We start from the raw sequence: 19,366 nt of genomic DNA, 5'->3' as shown, positions 1-19,366 counted from the left end.
TTGCAGCAGAATGCAGCTTCTCTCTTGAGTGCTCCATCATCTTTTCTGCCATCATGTCCAATCAAGCGAAACCCGTTCAACAGAAACAGAATGCTGCCTGTTTCTGACTTTCTGTGTTTTTTAGTACTACTAAAAAGTTCTGCAAAACCAAATCGTACTACTACAATTTCTAGTCCCACCTACCGTCAGAATCAACTGATTAACTGCACATATATCTGTGTTCTTGGTACTGAACAAACGAGGCAGAAAATTGCGACCTGTTCTTCCGTCCACAATGCAGGAAAAAAAGGCACACGGCCATTCTTTGCATGCTGTTCTTTTCTCTGTTTCTTGCTTCTTTTTCAAACTTCAAAGTGGGCAGCTTTGGAAGTTTGAGCACGGAAACCTGATGAGGCAAGGAAGGCATATCCTGACTCTGCAAAGAGCTCAGGACGTGACACCTTTGCAGGCACGTCGTCTTGTCATCAAAAGTTACTCCTCCTAGATTGCAGAGGACAGTGGCAGAGGTCCGGCATGGGAGTGTGTTCCTCTCGTCTGCACGTCACGTTCGTTAGAGCCTGTTTAGACTGTGTTTAGATCCAAAGTTTGGATCCAAACTTCAGTCCTTTTCATCACATCAACCTGTCATACACACACAACTTTTCAGTCACATCATCTCCAATTTCAACCAAAATCTAAACTTTGGATCCAACTAAACACAGCCTTAGTTTCGAAACAAAAAGTTTTTCACTCTGTCACATTAAATATTTAGACATATATATGGGATATTAAATATAGATAAAAAAAATACCAATTACACAAATTGCGTGTAAATTGCGAGACGAATCTTTTAAGCCTAATTACGCCATGATTTGACAATGTGGTACTACAGTAAATATTTACTAATGACAGATTAATTAGGCTTAATAAATTCGTCTCTAAGACAGAATCTGCAATTTATTTTGTTATTAGTCTATGTTTAATACTTTAAATGTGTGTTCGTATATCCAATATGACACGCTAAAAGTTTTCGTTCGTCAACTAAATAGTCCCTTATTCTTTAGTTACACGATCTAAGGTGGTGTTTGTGTGGAAGGGACTAAACTTTAGTTCTCTCAGATACTAAAATTTTGGTGAGAGACCTAAATTTAATTGAAGATGAATATCGGAGTGTCAGAGAGAGGACACCAAGATCCAGACAATCAGGCCCCCCTTCCCTGTCACACCCGTGTCACTGGTCACTAAGACATGCAATGTGTATACTGTACAGTACTGAAAAGATGACACACAAATGCACTTCTTTGCGAGTAGTGCATTTCGGTGTCATTTCATATGCGATTCATAGACTTTTGAACTTTTAGGGCCCATTTCATTGGTAGGAAAGTGTAGGAAATTTAAAGGATTTTAATCCTATGAAAAATTTCTATGAAAGCCTTTAAAACAAATGATCGAATCCTATACTATTCTTAAAAATTCCTATGGAATGACTAATCCTATAGAGATTTTGGAGGAAAGTTAACAAGAAGTCCAACCTCTTGGAAAAATTCCTTTGAGTCTATCTCTCTCATCCGATTCCTGCGTTTTTCCTATGGTCCAATCAAACGGTTATTCCTGTGTTTTTCCTGTATTTTCCAATCCTCTGTTTTACACTTGCATTCCTGTCAGAATCCTACATTTTTCCTATTCCTCCGTTTTTCCATTCATGCGATTCAAAGGGGCCCTTAGTCCCTCCATCCCATGTTAAAATAGAATGGGACATTTAGACCCCTTTGATTCAAAGGAAAATTATAGAAATTTTAGAGAATTTTATTCCTATAAGACTTTTTCTTATATAGCCCTCTGAATCAAAACATTAAATTCTAAGAAATTCTATAAAATGTCTCATTTCATGTAAGTTTTGGAGGAAATTTAAGAGGTAGAATCTTATGGGAAGTTTCCTTTAAGTCTTTATCTCTTCTCAAATTTATGTAATTTTTTTGCGGTCCAATCAAATAGTTATTCATATGTTTTTTTATTTTATAATTATAGTTTTACACTTGCATCTCTGTCAGAACCATATGTTTTTTCTATTGCTTTATTTTTTTTCGTTCCTGCAATTCAAATGAGCCCAAAACTTTTTTTTTTCCAAAATAAAGAAACCTAAAATATGATAAGATATAGCCATATACAGATTCTTTATACTAGATTGTTTCCCATCTTATTTTACGTTTGCTTATTTTGGGAGTAGGTTTGAAGTCTTGAGCAATTTTACCTTTGTCTATTCCTATCACAATGTTATGCGGACTCCTATACTACTTCCATTTCATATACTAGAAGATATTTCAACTTTTTTTAACTTAATACATGATTAAATAGCTCAAATTTCATCTACTACTTTTATCTGAAATTATCTTATCAGTCATGAATGTGGCTATATGCAGTTACAGTTGGTAGATAGAATCGTTAACACTCTGTGGCTTAAGGCCGAAATTAAACGCAGGTTGTACGTTTGTGAAGGCTGTATGTTGCAGTCTTGCAGAGGCGCGTGTTTCATAAAGACCTGACATCGTTGTGACCATATGCAAATGCATTATACCTGTGGATCTAGATCTGCTACCGTGGAAAGCACTGATCTTGTCCAAGGAAAATAAACGCCCACATGTCGGCAAAATCCACCCATTGCCTCCAGTTGATCTTTTTGCTGTGCACATATGGTTTTGTGTGCAGTGGCTAATGCAAATGTGTGTCGTGGAGAGACCTCGTACGATCTGCGGGCCGACGTGGGGGCGAAATGGCGAATCGTGTTTAACCAAGCACACGGCTATTCCAATAGTTTTACTCTATTGGTAGTCATCTTGGCCGTGCCATCTCGTTGTGCAGGATGCCGGTGAAATTCTCTGTGCTTGGGCCGGCCCAGCTGAAACCGGCCCATGGGCTGCGATTGGGTTGTGAACGACTAGCTACAGTACAAACGCCATGGATGTGCTGGGCTTGCCATCGTTCAGCTTCCTCAGCTTTGACGCAAGCTGGGCCTCACGGCCGTGGTGGTGATCCCTCGCGCCGCGCTTCTTGCGCTTCGCCGCCGCGGCGGCGGCGTCGGCGTCGGCGATGTCGAGCAGTATCCTTGCCTGCTCGAGCAGCGTGGCGAGCCCCGCGTACGCCCGCTTCATCTCCTCCACGGCGGCGTCCCCCTGCGCCTCCACCGCGTCCACCGTCTCGCGCAGCTGCCGCCGGTTCAGCCCGGCGAGGTACGCCGTGACGGCGGCGCTGGGTGGCGCGCCGTTGACGAGCGACGCCGCGTGCGTGGCGTCCTCGACGCCCACTGGCTGGTCCGTCTCGCCCCCGCCGCCGCCGCAGCCCAGGTCGGCGAGGTCGACGCGGAGCGCGCGGCCGCGGAGGGCGCGGCGGTCGAGGTTGCGGCACGCGCTGCGGGCGGTCTCGTCGTCGAGGTACTCGACGAACGCGAAGCCCCTCCGCCGGTTGCCGGCGTCCTCGTCGACGGGGAGGCGGAGCGACTCGACGGGGCCGATCTCCTCGCACGCGTCGCGGAGCTCCGCCTCGGTGGCCCGGTACGAGACGTTGCCGACGAACACCACGCTGCTGCACCGGCACGACACGGCGGCCATGGCGGGCGAACTTCGAACCGGGGCGAAGTCGATCGAACAGGTTTGGTTTGATGATTGAATCTGAAAAGCCTTTCGATTTTTCTATACAAGGAGTAGTTTAATTTCCGACTTCTGAGTCGGTGGCGAGTACGAACGCGTTGGGTTCGATTCGTGAACTTTCAACACGTTTCCAGATGTTTCAACACGTTGGAAGTATTTGATCCGACCCTATTTTGTACTTTTAAATTAGGTCTCGATTATCTGATATCCTAATTCACTTTTATGCATTTAGATGATCTTACGTAGTATCATCTTCATTAGTATCCGTTCAAGTAAATTAACAAAAACAATTGCTAAATTATTAAATTTCTAAAAAATAAAGAGCATATGAAGCACTTAATTTGCAACATCTGGACGGTGGAAAGCATCAAACAGTTGAATAGTACGGAGTTTGTTCGATGCATCTCGCCACCATGACGTGTACCGCGAAAGAAGACGCCAAACCGTCGTCCACGGCGACGACGTGTCGCCCCGCGCGAGCTCCGGTCGGGTCGCCCTCGCGCCACGTGGAGGTCACCTCCCATTTCCTCGTCTCCCACGACGAGGTGTTCGTCCGTGCTCAGCAGGAGGAGGAGGAGGAGGAGGAGAACCACAAGACCAAAACCAACCATGGGCGCGGGCGTGGCGCGCACGGCGTGGCGCCACGTGACGCCCGGCGCGCGCGCGCGTCCAGTCCTCCATTATAGGGGGGGAGGGGGGACACGAGCGAGCTCCGCGTTCCCCGGATCGATCGCCATCCTCTTCTTCTTCCTCCTCCGTCGTTCGCGTGCATGCGCGAGGTGCTCCTCCTCGGCTCGTTGGTGGTTCTCGCCTTGTTGTCGCTGTTCCCGTGCTGCTCCTGTCTCTCGCAGGGAGCGGAGGAGGAGGAGGACGACGGCGAGGTGCGCTTGATGGGGCTCGCCGGAGAGGCCGCCGGCTCGCCTGGCAGTGGCGGCGGGTTCAGGTATTCCGTTTCGCTTCATCTCTCTTTCTGATTTCGTTTTCGTTTGATCCATTTTAAGCAACTTTCGTATAGAAACTTTTTGCAAAAAAACGCTAGTTTGAAAAGCGTGAACACCGGAAACGAGTGTTGAGGGTTGAGAAAGTTGGGGGCCGAACAACCAAAGAATAAGCCAAATTTAAAATTTTCAAACTTAATTTTAAGATTGATTTTGAGATATTTTCAACGTAGTTTCTTTAACAACATTGTTTTTAAATCACCAAGAACGCATATATAAAAGTTTTACCTACAAATTTATTTTTATTTCCTAATAAGCCATTTTGGCTTATTATGAAAAAAGCCAAACGATGGGGGTTTTTATTTATCAGATGGGTGATTTTTCATTTTGGATTGGGAGTGTTAATTTCGAATATCTGTATATAGCCATTGACAGAGAATTCGTTTCTGTTATTATTACCTGATATTGTTGTTCTTCTTGTGTTATCATGACAGTGCAAATGGTAAATTTAGCTATGGTTATGCGAGCTCTCCTGGAAAAAGATCCTCCATGGAGGACTTCTATGACACCAGAATTGATGGTGTCGATGGAGAGACCGTTGGACTGTTTGGTGTCTTTGATGGTAATCTGATGCTTTTTCATGATGCAATTAGTGTTTTGTGTTGACTTAAATAAATATCGTCACCTGCTTATTCAGTGATTACTGATCGTAATACTACGTGGTTTGTTTTCTGCAGGTCATGGTGGAGCTCGAGCAGCAGAATTCGTCAAGCAGAACCTCTTCACCAATTTAATCAAGCACCCAAAGTTATTCAGTGATACCAAGTCTGCAATTGGTATTGTGCTATTTATCCGTGTCTATTTTCTCTAAAGCAAACTACTTCACCCAAAAATTTTGTTTGCACTTTGGATGTTTAATTCCCTGAACATTCTGTCCTGCAGCTGAAACTTACACTAGCACGGACTCTGAACTTCTGAAAGCTGAAACCAGCCACAATCGAGATGCAGGGTCGACTGCCTCCACTGCAATTCTCGTAGGCGACCGTCTGCTCGTTGCAAATGTTGGAGATTCTAGGGCTGTCATTTGTAGAGGAGGAGATGGTAAGATTAAGAACATTTCAATTCATGTTTACTTTACTGATTGTTGGGCAGATAGCGTAAGTGCTTCACCTGTACATGTTTTTCAACCAATGTCCTGTCCTGGTCTGTATCATGAATGTTCGTTGTGTCAACCGAGCAACTCTATATTACCTATTACAATTTGCTTCTAAAATGATTGAAACCTCAGTTTTGTGATGCATTATTTCGTCTTGATGATGCAGCTATAGCTGTGTCAAGAGACCACAAGCCTGATCAGTCAGACGAGAGGCAGAGGATAGAGGATGCTGGTGGTTTTGTGATGTGGGCTGGTATTTCAACTCTTGATCTATTCATTGTGCTGATGCTACATTTACCCTTTTTTTCGACATTGAACACCAAGTCCTTAATCTATAAAAATGCTAAACTTCTGTTGGCGGAAATTTTGTAGGAACATGGCGCGTGGGTGGTGTTCTTGCTGTCTCTCGAGCATTTGGTGACAAACTCCTGAAGCAATATGTGGTTGCTGATCCAGAGATCAAGGTCCTCAAGTTTCTTCCAATCTCAAATTCATAATTCATGCAGCTCATAAAGAAAGTATATGCATAGAGGCCATGAACGATTTCAGGATACGACCATATTACGTTATGTACTGTTGCAAATCGAAATTCGACATTTATCTGCTTATTTGATCTGTACAGGAGGAGGTGGTCGACAGCTCTCTCGAGTTCCTCATCCTTGCTAGTGATGGCCTCTGGGACGTGGTGACCAACGAGGTACACACTAATTTTAATTTCTCCAAATCTCCTCTCTGAAATGCATGTTTCTGAACTCTGAATCATTTTAATTTCTCCAAATCTCTTTCTGAACTCTGAATCATTTTAATTTCTCCAAATATCTTTCTGAAATGCATGTTTCTGATCTCTGAATCATTTTAATTTATCCAAATCTCCTCTCTGAAATGCATGTTTCTGAACTCTGAAGTCTGAAGCCAGTAATAAATTACTAATGACATGTTTTTTCAATCTCCAAATCTCCTATCTGAAATGTATTTTTAATTTCTCAAAATCTCCTATATGAAATGCAAGTAATAACATGTGTTCTCTTGTGAAAAAAATGAAGCAATAACATGTGTTCTCGTGTGATCCCAGGAAGCTGTGGCCATGGTGAAGCCAATTCTGGATTCAGAGCAGGCTGCAAAGAAGCTCCTCCAGGAGGCCTCACAGAGGGGAAGCGCAGACAACATCACCTGCCTCGTCGTCCGTTTCTTGGAGCAGGAGAATCACCTGCCAGAGAGACCGACGAATGATCAAGCCTCCTAACATATCAATCATAGCTCTCTTCCATACACACCGTTCTTCATTGCTCTTGCAAGTTTCTTCGACCTTATGGTTGTCTTGTGCCAAGCAGATGATGCATCTGTCATAAGTGTCATCTGTGGATGCTGCTGTAGCTGAACATTGTAACTTGTCGGGGGATGTGTTTTTTGCCATCTCCTTCGTTGCTTGCGTTGCCCTGATCTTGTTTGAGGGCAACTTGCAATCGCAGGTTAAGTGTTGGTCATCAATCATATGATGTAGCTTTCTACTAAACTTGATGTAATGATATGTGTGCCATTCTAGAGAGTGTCTCTTGAGTAATGATGTTTTTAAGTACATTCTGAATTTGCAGTTGAAAATGAACCTGAAAATTGAGATTATATGCAAACGTTAATCTATTAAATCAGCAAAGTGAGACAAACAAGAAGCTAAGAAAGCAAAAAAAAAAAATTTGTATTCCAAGAAAATCAGATGTGTTGGGGAAACTCCAAAGAGTTTGGATGGTGCTAAGAGTTGCTCAGGTAACCGCTCAGGAGGAAATAAGGTGATTATTTCCTAGACTCATCAAGCAGATCGAGACCTGCTCTCGAAAAAAGAGATACTCATCACTGCAACTGAACATCCCAACGGAGAGATTTCACTGGACAGAAACATGAAGTGAAAACAAAGGATTTTTAAGGTCTAAAACTGTAAAGCCAGTAACTCAGCAAGGAAAACGATGAATCCAGAGGAAATTTGCATCGGCTCAGACTACTTTTAAAATCTGCAAGGTGGGTAAATAACCCACCGTTCAGACGAGCGAACCATGTTCTTCCTCATCGCCGGCGTCCATCCTCAGATCACCAAACCAAACCAAACCAAACAGCTAAAAAAACGAAAGAGAACAGCAAAACAATCACGAAGAAGCACATCGCAGACCAAACCAAACGAACGCCGCTGATCGATCTGTGGTGTTCGTGAAGGCTGACGAGAGCCGAGAATGTGGATGATAGCGGCGGCCGCAGGTGGAATGTGGATGGAAACCCTAGCTGGGGTGTTGCAAACTTATAGAGCGACCCTTCCGGAAAAGCCCCTAGATGTAGGGTTTATTACTGTACATGCCATCCTACATAGGCCTCCGGCCCAGCCCAACCTCGCCACTCTCGGCCCAGTTCGCTTGCATTTTGCAGTGGAAAAGTTCAGTTTAGGTCCTTAAGTATCGAGTTTCAGTCACATCCCTCAACTATGCAGCACATTCAACCTCTAGAACCTACGTTCCTCGGTAGTTTTAGATGACGGCTGATGTGGCGTGTTGATCCAGTTATGTCCTACGTGGCGCCTATCTTGTACTTACAATTAGGGAAAAAAATGAAACCCCATGTCACTGACATTCCCTTCTTCCCGCGTTGTGTTCGCTCCTTGAAACAACGAGTCACATCCTCATCGACTGTGTGTTCGTTCGTCAGGTTTGGCACCATGTGCTGTCTTCACTTGGCTGGCCTGACCTTGCTCCTTCTCGCGGTTGCACGCTTTAGGTTTGGTGGCCGACTTCTAGGAATTGCCTACTGAAGCATCTTCATAAGGGCTTCGACTTCCTAGTCTTCTTGGTTTCTTGGCAACTATGGAAGGAGCATAACTCATTTATTGGTAGCTGTGAAAGGAGAGGAGCTCCAGAGTGTTCAATTCCTCTATCTCGTCGGTTAACATTTTAGCGGTTCTGGAGTACGTCTTACAGGAAGACCGTCTGTGGTCAACTACTAGACCACAACAACTTTTTGTAGTTCCACTTAAACGTTAACCGAACTACAGGATCTTCATCCCATGTAATATCTTGTTCATCGGTGTTTATTTATTTTTATTTTTTAGTGCCATGTTAATATCATCACGATATTATATGGGATGAAGACTAGGTCAATAAGATGTTATATGAGCCGAAACCGCTCATAGTACTATTGGGGGACTTGATTTGAATTGGTTTGGTAGTTTAGAGATACACTATATTCGGCTTTACGGTTGAGGGATATGTAATTGAAACTGGACCCCCATTTAAACAACGTAAATTAGATATTTTTTCCCGCTCAAAAAGAAAAATAAAGTGGACTTTTCTCTTTTGCAGTGCAGAAAGCAGAATTGGCTACTGACATCACTGAAACTGAACCGGATGCTGTACTTACTTTGGCGATACCTGAACGGCTGATGTCAAGTTTGATCGATTCTGCTCCAGATTTCTCAGATGATGAGGAGCATATATATCTCCACTCCACAAATTGTACTTGCAACGTTTACAATTGTTCCAGTTGAATTGTTCGTCACATCAGGCAACTAAGATGACCGGCAAGACGATAAAAAGTACTGTAACCTTTGAAACTGTGTGCTTCTTCAGCTTCCTACGAGCTTTAGACAGTCAAACCAAGAATCTCAGAGACGCTCGTGTGTGTGGGTTCTCCTACCGATTTTCCTCATCTTTCTGCGAAATCTTTCATGGCAGTCCAAGATCATTGCCACTGAGACAAGGACGGGGCACCAACCATTCGGAAGCACTCACGTAAGCATCGATCCCCTCGCGCAAGAAACCGTCCATTCCCAGCGATCAAGCGACCTGTTCGTCGATACACTGTTTGTTCATCGATCTTTTCAGTTTTTTTCGATTCATTCTCCACTGGTGTCATTGTCAGATTGTCAAATTGTCAAATCGATCGATCAGCACTCTCATTCTCTGAACTGTCCCTAGAAAAAGGAACGACTCCGGCAGCGTTCATAATTACGGCCTGATCGAATCACTGATTAGTTCATCATGTTCTTCTTTTCCTCTCTCGCGGCAGCAGCCGGACTAACACTGATCCTATCTGTTCTCTTAGTGTACTGATGACATTGTCATGCAAAGCTATGATTGTTGAGATTTTAGTGGCACGTGGAGATTTATTAATTATTATCAGTCTTCATCTCCAGCGATACGTCTCGATCATCGAATGAAACAAATTCAAATTCACCATGCATCGACATTTGATGCGAAATCTGAAACTTCCGGGAAGCACTAGACACGTCCTGTTAATTTTAATCTGTGGAAGAAATGCATGTCAGGTTCAGACAGAGAATTGCAACTAACTGTATGACTAAGGAAGCAGCTCAGGCGAATGTTGTTTCAGAAGAGAAGACCTGAAAACACCATAGCAGTTGAATTCAGAAGAGAAGACAAATGCAAAATTCAATGCATGGTAGCTGCATCAATTTGCACCACTAATTAATTAATTAACCCATCTTTTTATTGTGCCCTGTCACGGTGATCAGGACTAATGCTAGTTCAGTACATTGTTACTTCGATTCTCTTCCCTCCGATTCCTAAAATCTCCGAAGCATATCATTTACAACATGTGAACTTAACTTAGAAATGCCGACAAAAAAATCAGAACTTTGAAAAACCTGAGCAAAAAGGAGAATATTTTGACAGAACCGGTTCACTACAGCAGAGACTACTTCCTCCTGTACAAAGATACTGTTCATGGTTCAACAGCCACAAAGCTAGCAAAAGATAGAAACGCAAGCATCATCAATTGGAGAACTGAATCAATGCTAGACCAATGTAATTGAACGGTTCAAGCTAATTACCAGCATTATTACGACAGGATGGGTGGATTGACTATTTTACTGAATTGAAGCTTGGCTATCAAGCGGCTTTAAGTACGCAAAACCCGTCCTTTTGACTGCATAATCCCCTGACAAATGATGGGGAGATATCAGCCAAATTCTCCACCGTAAGAACGACGGCATCCAGATTAAAAGCTCAAAGCAAGTTTAAGTTATATACTGATTAGTCGTGTGCTGTGAAGCTAGATTGTGGTATACTGGTATTGAGAATATTATATTGTTTTCGCGTGCAAAGGTTTTACGCGTTCAAAATAAAGACTTTTTTTTTTTCGGCGTAAGTGGTATTGAGAATTTGAGATCATCTCCTAGATTTTGTTCCGAGCCGGCCAGATTATCAGAGAATTTGCTGTCCATTTTAAGTTTTTCTTTTTGGTTAGCTTACACATTATTTGCACATGAGGCACACGTGTCCCCATCGCTGATTGCATTTTCTTCAGTAAATGCGGCATCTGCCGCCGGAGATAAAGATAAATTCGTTCTTCGTCAAGAGTTTTCTCGATGCACTGAACCTGCTGAAAATGCTGAAAACATGAGGCAATTTTTCAAGAACAGGAAACTGAAATATAATAATCCATGGAAAATAACTCTGCAGACCACCTTGCATGAGTTTTCTTGGTGATGCACTGAACCTGCTGAAAGCCTGAGATGGTTTTCAAGAACAAGATAGACTCAAATAAGATGAACCATGGCAAAATTCTGCAAACCATCTAGTGACTTATCTAGAATTTTAGGTATGGGTGATTGAACTTAATATTTTTCTAAAATACCACAAATATAATGAAACAATATATATAATAGTACTATCTTCATTTTAGATTACAAGTCGTTTTGACTTGGGTCAAAATTAAACTGCTTTAAGTTTGACTAAGATTATAGATAAATATATCAATATCTATAACGCTAAATTAGTTTCATTAACTTTCTAATTGAATTTACTTTTATAGTATATTTGTCTTGTGTTGAATATGTTACTATTTTTCTATAAACTTGATTAAATTTTAATCAGTTTTACTTTGATCAAAATCAAAACGACTTATAATCTGAAACGGAGGGAGTAGAAGTGTAGAATTGATCAAATATATATCATGATATATTAATAGGAGAGTTTTTCACTTTCTTATCTCTTACCAAGATTTTTTTCCTTTTCTTTATATACATGGGCCTTAGGCTTTTTCTTTTTTTTTTGGGATAATCCCAGAAATCATCGGACACGGAACTGTCATGATGTGCCGCTTTCAGAAACTTATCATGCGTATTACTTTGGACTGGATTTTTCACATTTTGGTCCAACTGGACGGCGCCAGTCTCTCTGGCGTCGACCCCTTGCCGACGTGGCAGGGCGATGCTGAGGTGGCTAGGGGGAGCGCGCCAGAGTGGCTGCCCCCCCCCCCCCCCCCCCGAATTTTTTTCTTTTATTTGTTTGATTTTTTTTCACGCTTAGGGACACACAAGAACCAACCATAAAAAAATTAAATTCAAATAGACGTAATATGTGACCTGTAGAATTTTTCCTCTCCTCTCCTCTCTCTCCAAACTAGTGCAGAGGAGAGAGATGTGCAACTTTTTTATTTTTATTTTATTTTTTTGATATTGTTTTCACACTTAGGAACTCACAAGAACCAATCATATAAAAAATAAACTCAAACGGACGAAATATGTGGCATGTGGAATTTTCCAAAGCTCTACTGAAAAACTTCTCTCCTTAAAAACACAATCTTGCAAGCGGAATTTGGAGATTTTAGAATCGCCGAACCCGACAAAGCGAGGAGAATCGGATGTAACTTTTTCTGTAGATATCCATGGATATATTATTTGCCTGATTCTGAGTCCGTATGAGAAAGTTACGCCTATTTTAATAAATGACACCCGAATGACTTTTCAGTAGAGCTTTGGAAAATTCTACGAGTCACATATTTTGTCCATTTGAGTTTATTTTTTCTATGGTTAGTTCCTGTATTCTCCTAAGTATGAAAAAATATCAAAAAAATAAAATAAAAATAAAAAAACTGCATCTCTCTGTACTATTTAACTTATGGCTATCATTTCATGTGGTTATATTTGAATTAGAGATTAAGTAATTTCATATAGTGGTAGAGTGCATTATGTTTAACATGCTGATTAAATGGTTTTATGAAAGGAGTTATGGTCTAATTTTGATGAAGGTGCAAAGTAGGCTAAGTGGTATGCTATTTTCGCATATCTAGCTAAGTGGTATATTCCGTTCGAGTTTAAATTTTTTTTTGTGGCTGGTTGTATCGTGATCCTAAGTGCGAAAAAACATCCGAAAAATAAAAAGGTTGCAACTCTATATAGAGAAAGAGGAATGGAGGCGAGGGGTGGTGGGGGGGGGGCGGCGCCAGCATGGGTGACGCCCTCCTCCCTAGGGCGGTGCCAGCCATTGTGGCGCCCTCCTCCTGCCACGTCGGTTCGCGTGTGCCACAGTGGCAGGAGGACGGCGCCAGAGAGGCTGACGTCGTCCCGTTGGACGACGGCGCCAGCCACTCTGGCGCCCCAAAAAGGACCATTTCTGGGATAAATTTTTTTAGGGGTCTATTTGCGAAATAAGTTTTTCAAAAGAATCAAAATGTGAAAAATCCAGTTACTTTGGAGGTGTTATTTTTCCCTATGGACCGGCTGCTTGTGAGAGATCTAAGCATTAATAGGTAGTGGGCATTGCGAATTGTTCCGGTCTCTTGGGTGCATGAATATATAGCCAGGAATAAGCATGAGGAATGATTCAGATTCAACTGGAGTAGAGATTGGTGTCGATTGGTCCATGACAATATAAAATCTTGCAATTATTTTTTTTAGATAATGGAATATAATATCCCGGCCTTTACTCAAAAGAGCTACAGCCAATTATTACATATTAGTTTTCATGAACATAGTGTAAATCTAAATGAACAGAACACACCGAAGATCACTATTATTGAAACCAGCCTAACGTAAGGAGATCACAATTATTGAAGTCTATTTGTAAATCTCCAACCATAATTGGCAAATAGTTGCATAACCGTGGTCTCCAACTTTCGGCATGCAACCTTCAGAAACTCGTCATCTTCATCACACCTTTGTAGTTGTGCCCAAAACCGGAGCCAATGAGTTGCCCTGAAAATAACCTGCATATAGGAAAATGATGGTGATTTGTCAAAAACCATATCGTTCCTACTCAGCCATATTGCCCAACAAATGGCAGAAGCTCCAACAAGTATCAGTTTACTCATTTTCTTATCAACTCCCAAAAGCCACCCATTAAAAATATGAGATATGCTAACTGGAAGATTAAAACCAAAAGAGAATTGAACTGCTCTCCATAGAAATATCGCAAAATGACAATCCATAAAGAGATGTTGAATAGACTCATTCTTCAAACAAAAAGAACACCTCAAGCTGCCATTCCAGTTACGCCTTGTCAAATTATCCTTAGTTAACACAACCCCTTTAAGCAGGTACCACATAAAAATTTTAATCTTTAGTGGCAACTTAAGCTTCCAAATACACTTGTTTCTCTCGATATAGCCATTATTAATTAAAGCTAGGTACATAGACCTCACCAAGAACAAGCCATTCTGATGGAAATTCCATCTAAAACTATCAGACAAATCATTCAACTGAATATGTACTATAGAGGCACACAACTGATGCCAACAAACAAGATTCTGACCAACTAAAGCTCTCCTGAAAGAAACATTAAGCGGAACAGATCCCATAACAATGGCAATAGAAGATGTTTTCCTCCGAACAATTGCGTACAAAGATGGATATTTATCCTTAAAAGCCAAGTTACCAATACATCTATCTTCCCAAAATCTGATTTGTTCCCCATTATTGATAATCCAAGAACCCATATTTAAGAAAGTACTTTTGACATTCATAAGACCAGACCAAAAATGGGAATCACCTTGTTTCCTGTCAACTTGGGTTATAGATTTATTATAAAGATATTTCCTCTTTAATAAATCATGCCAAACCCCATCCTCATTAATTAACTTAAACAACCATTTACTTAAAAGACATTTATTTTGTATCTCCAAATTATGAATCCCAAGACCCCCCTGGTCCTTGGGTTGACAAACAACATCCCACCTAGTGAGCCTGTATTTTTTCTTATGGTCATCCCCTTGAAAAAAACCGCGATCTATAATAATCAATTTTACGAAGAACCCCTTTTGGCACCTAAAAAAGATATCATAAACATGGCTAAACTTGATTGAACATAATTACAAAAAAATTAAAAAAAAACTCCATGACACCTTAAATAATGTAAAACTTAGTTCATTTAATTGAAGGAGTAGTTTGCGCTCACGTACCCCTAAATTGGTGTGTTACACGAGCTTCACTCGATTTATTTTTGTTATTGCAATTGTGCCAGATAGTGTTTAATCATGTGCAAACACTAATTAATTAGGCCTGATAAAGCTCATACTCCCATTGAACCATATTGGCACTTGCAAAAGTCCGCTAGTCCACTCTGCACATATTGCAGAACAAGTATTCTTGTGCGTCATAAAAAAATGGACAATATGTCCTTTTTAAATTCACACCTAGCTAAGTAAGTCTCACCCGGCCAATGCTAGCCTCATTTCTTTTACCCAGCGAGAATAAAATCACTGGATTATTTTACCATCATGTGCTATATTTAGAACACACGTTATTAAAATGTCATAATTAAGTTTCACAATTAGTAATATTATACTCCACTTTGTCCATAAATATAAGCATTTCAAACATTTAAAATTTATTTACGAATATACTATTCTAAAGTACTACTTGTATCATTAACCATATCTCATTCATTTTTTTTTACATAATGGATAATCGAGCCTTTTACTTCAAAAGAACCTACAACCACACATTTTTTTTTTCTTTCACTTTGCCCCCCTTCCAACAACAAGTTTTCTGTGCTCAACCTTAATCTATAATAAACCTATAAATGGCTATATTTATGGATGGAGAGAGTAATAGATAATACTATACATTTATGCCAGTAGAAAGGAAAAAAATCCATGTACAAAAAGAATTTAACTATAGCACTTAAAGTTTGTAAAAGGATACGATTCTAAAGTAGTACTCCCATCGTTCCTAAAAGATTATATTTTTAGCTAGTTAAAGATAGATTAAATAGGAGGTTAAAATACTACTGTGACCTTCTTCATTAATGCAGGAAGAGCAAGGACGTGGGAATGCTTCTGGTTCTAATTAAAACTAAGAGAAAATGATCGATGAAATGATACTACTATTAAATAATTATAGTGGACCACTCTAAAATTACAATCTTTACGGGACAACTTTTTACGCTTAAACTACATCAATTCAGACTTGGAGTAGTACTATTTTTCACTCCAATCACCACTCATTTAAATTCCTTCCAATCTTAGGGTGTGTTTAGTTCCACGTTAAAATTAGAAGTTTAATTGAAATTGAAACGATGTGACGGAAATGTTCGAAGTTTGTGTGTGTAGAAAAGTTCGATGTGACGTTTTTGGGTTCAAAATTTAGAACTAAACCGTGCCTTACCCCAACTATCTCCATTCTGAAGCACCCACGTTTAATGAGAGTTATCTAGATTATTTTCATTTTATATTAACTTGTTTTTTAAACATTACAATTTTTTAAGGACGAATGGAGTACATTTATATTTGAAGCCATCCTTCTCTGTCTTTTTTTTTAAAAAAAGAAAACTCGCGAGAAGAGTTTGAGGACAACATAGATTTAATTTGTCTTTCATTCTCTCCTGCCTCGAGAAAAATAAAAGGAATTGGCTGTTGCGAATGGAGATTAAATAGGCTAAACTGTGACTGGAGGGAGACGATAATGGATATGCTTCTCTGTTTTGTAAAACGTGGACTGATCCTTCCTAGAAAAATTACAAATGTGTCGTTCTCCGTGCACTTGCTTCATATGAACCACACCAGTCAGCAGACCGTCAATGAAATGTTTTGTTACAACTTAGTACAAAATGTGTTCTTCGTGCAAAAAAACTCATGGTAGCAACTTAATTAGGCTTGCTAATATAAAGCTAAAGAAGAGTTCTCGGCACTTGCACAAATCCACTAGGCACCCACTTCACATTACATTGCAGCTAGAAATGAACAAAAATATTCTTGTGCCTCACTAAAGAAATGGAAATTGTCATTTTTAAATTAATTCATACCAATCTAAGTGCTTTGTATCTGACCGCTCTAAAAAAAGCAGAGCAATTACTATCATATAGTACTACATTTAGGCATTTAGCACGGGCGTTGTTAACACAAATTGCCAATTAAAATGTCGTCGGTTTCACAACACACTCCTGATACTGTAACAGATAGCATCTGATGCTGGTGTCCAAGAAACCGCCCTACCATTAGCTAGTAGCTAGTCCTCTTAATTGGCTAGCTTCCGATCCCTTTCATCGCCTTCCTCTTCAGTCAAATGACACATTAAATTATGTCGGTAATTCACCTCCGTACACAAGCAAACGCCTGCTAGCTTAATTGATCCCCATAATTAACCGCATGCGGTATAATTTTCTTCTTCAATTTACACAAGAAACCGACCTTGTTGATCGAGTTGTTGTTGTCACCTATAAAGCTAGCATAAACACACTACTCCTCTTCTTAACCCCTTCTTCTCTTCTCCATAGCTATCAAACACACCTTGTAAGCTTCTAGCTTCTTCTTCTTCTTCTACATACACTTCATCTTCTCCATAGCAAACACCTTAAACTTATAGCTTCTTCTTCTTCTTCTTCTTCTTCTACATAGAATAGAAGCTTCTACATAAGATATAGTCCATGCATAGCTCTAGTAGCATGGAAGGAGAGGATCTAGGTTCATGGCTTGGTCTCGGGATCGGCGGCGGCGGCTACGCATACGGCGGCGACGATTGCCGGAGGTCACCGTCGTCTCCGTCGCCGGTGCAGATGTTGTTCTCCCAGCATGTCAAGGAAGAGATCACGAGGGGATATGATCATGGCCGTGATGAAGAACAAGCTTCAGGGAGCAAGATCATGAAGGGAGAGAGAGGTGCAAGGCTAAGGGTGATGAGGTCCATCAGGAACAGCGGCGGCGACGGTAGCCGCTCGCGTGTACTGAGCCTCGGCGACGACGGCGGCGATGGCGGCAGCGGCGGCGGAGGCGGTGGCGGCACGAGGAAGAAGCTCCAGCTCACCAAGGAGCAGTCGACCTTGCTCGAGGACAGCTTCCGCGTCCACAACATTCTTTCTCATGTACGTTTACGTGCACATCATATCGAGTAATCTGTTACTAATTCTTTGGGATTTTAACACAACTGTTCGATCGATTCATGCATATGATCCATATGTAGTTAGTAAGAAATTAACTGATGATTTCTTGGTCAACTGAGATCAAGAGATCGAGCCGTATGAGTTTCTGCTTCTTCTAGGGCTACCTGATGAACGTATCTCATGGTTGTTTCATATATGACAGGCTCAGAAGCACGAGCTCGCTCGTCAGCTGAAACTGAAGCCGAGACAGGTCGAAGTGTGGTTCCAAAATAGAAGAGCCAGGTTCGTAGAATTAAATTAATTACATTCAGTTTGGAGATTACAAAATTCTGCAATTAGTGTTATGATTAACATCTGTGAAAAATTAAATCAAAACGCAGGACGAAGCTGAAGCAGACTGAGGTGGACTGCGAGTTCTTGAAGCGATGCTGCGAGAGCCTGACCGAGGAGAACAAGCAGCTCAAGCATGAGCTCATGGAGCTGCGTCGGCTGGCTTCGGCGGCGGCGGCGGCGGCCGGCTCGCAGCTCTACGTCCAGTTCCCGAGGGCGGCGGCGGCGGCGATGGTGAACGTCTGCCCGTCCTGCGAGAAGGTCACCGTGATGGGCGGCGGCGGCGGCGGCGAGACGGGAAAGAGCTCCTCCAGCTATAGCTCTTAATAATATAAATTAATTTAACTATTAGTTTGTACTCGGAGTTTGAACAAACACCTGATGAATATGGAGGTGTGATGATCGATCGACTTCGTGTAGATGATCAACTAGCTAGGTGTGCCAATATATATATAACTCTTAGTAATTGATTTGACGCCCTTATGTAAGGTTTTGCATGCGGTGTTGCAGCATGCAACCTAGCTAGGCTTTTTTATGGACTTGTTGCTGTAAAACTCGACAAGAAAGCCTCTTGAGAACAAACTGCCTGATCACCAGCACCCTCTTGTGGGCCGGACTGGACATGCAACTGCCTACTGGTACTGATTGGGCTGCACACATTAACCATGCACACTTATTATTTTCATATTCCTGAATCCTGAGCTGATTTAAGCTTTTACTCATACTCATCAGTGATTGACGTGTGACGATTTTTTTTTTGAACAAATCTGGTTTTCTTCATACCAATCAATATATGTTATAGTACGGAATATATATGATCTCAGATATTGAGAGTGAGTATAAGGCCATGTAAGTTTTCTTGGAGAGAAGAGGGGGGGGGGGGGGGGGGGGGGTTGTTGAAATTATCATGCAGTATATGTTTGATTCTGCGTCATTTGTAAGGTTGATGTTTGAAATGTTACCATTTTTTTTGGCAAGATTGACTAGTTTTAACATCGGTGCCGTTTTTTGGTTCCAACTAAATAGGTGACAAAATTTTGGCATTGCCAGATCTTACCATTGCCAAAAAAAAATTGGATATAACCAAACAAGCCCTTACATCCTATTAATTGGGAAAATAATCCTATGAGAACTACTTGGTGCAGAGGTCAGATGTTTTCATTGTTTAGTGAACCTTCTATTATCGTAAACAATAGCAGAGAACTGGTCTCATGCTCATGAGTGATC

The 19,366-nt window shown here is 41.3% G+C and overlaps 3 protein-coding genes and 1 non-coding gene across 5 annotated transcripts; 2 read left to right on the top strand and 2 right to left on the bottom strand.

The window, feature by feature from the left end:
• Positions 1 to 2,310: 2,310 nt before the first annotated feature.
• On the bottom strand, positions 2,311 to 3,648 carry LOC127776505 (cleavage stimulating factor 64-like). Its single transcript, XM_052302900.1, has one exon. The coding sequence runs from the start codon at positions 3,582 to 3,584 to the stop codon at positions 2,919 to 2,921; it is 666 nt and encodes a 221-aa protein (XP_052158860.1). The 5' UTR covers positions 3,585 to 3,648; the 3' UTR covers positions 2,311 to 2,918.
• A 560-nt stretch (positions 3,649 to 4,208) lies between these two features.
• Positions 4,209 to 7,293, top strand: LOC127776504 (probable protein phosphatase 2C 59). 2 transcript variants are annotated; one of them, XM_052302899.1, is made up of 9 exons: positions 4,213 to 4,402; positions 4,475 to 4,566; positions 5,056 to 5,183; positions 5,299 to 5,397; positions 5,504 to 5,662; positions 5,884 to 5,970; positions 6,090 to 6,181; positions 6,340 to 6,414; positions 6,790 to 7,293. In XM_052302899.1, the coding sequence occupies exons 1-9, from the start codon at positions 4,394 to 4,396 to the stop codon at positions 6,958 to 6,960; spliced, it is 912 nt and encodes a 303-aa protein (XP_052158859.1). In that variant the 5' UTR covers positions 4,213 to 4,393; the 3' UTR covers positions 6,961 to 7,293. The 2 variants fall into 2 exon arrangements, with proteins under 2 accessions (XP_052158858.1, XP_052158859.1); XM_052302898.1 differs by having other exon boundaries at positions 4,209 to 4,566.
• A 177-nt stretch (positions 7,294 to 7,470) lies between these two features.
• LOC127778147 (small nucleolar RNA snoR128) lies at positions 7,471 to 7,571 on the bottom strand. Its single transcript, XR_008018418.1, has one exon. It is a non-coding gene; the product is annotated as a small nucleolar RNA snoR128 (small nucleolar RNA).
• Positions 7,572 to 17,205: 9,634 nt separating this feature from the next.
• Positions 17,206 to 18,748, top strand: LOC127777803 (homeobox-leucine zipper protein HOX18). The gene is made up of 3 exons (XM_052304424.1): positions 17,206 to 17,791; positions 18,012 to 18,091; positions 18,190 to 18,748. The coding sequence occupies exons 1-3, from the start codon at positions 17,357 to 17,359 to the stop codon at positions 18,464 to 18,466; spliced, it is 792 nt and encodes a 263-aa protein (XP_052160384.1). The 5' UTR covers positions 17,206 to 17,356; the 3' UTR covers positions 18,467 to 18,748.
• The last annotated feature ends 618 nt before the right edge of the window (positions 18,749 to 19,366 follow it).

This window comes from Oryza glaberrima, chromosome 6 (genome assembly GCF_000147395.1).
Source record: "Oryza glaberrima chromosome 6, OglaRS2, whole genome shotgun sequence".
NCBI lineage: Eukaryota > Viridiplantae > Streptophyta > Magnoliopsida > Poales > Poaceae > Oryza > Oryza glaberrima.
This window is presented reverse-complemented; position numbering and strand designations above follow the sequence as displayed.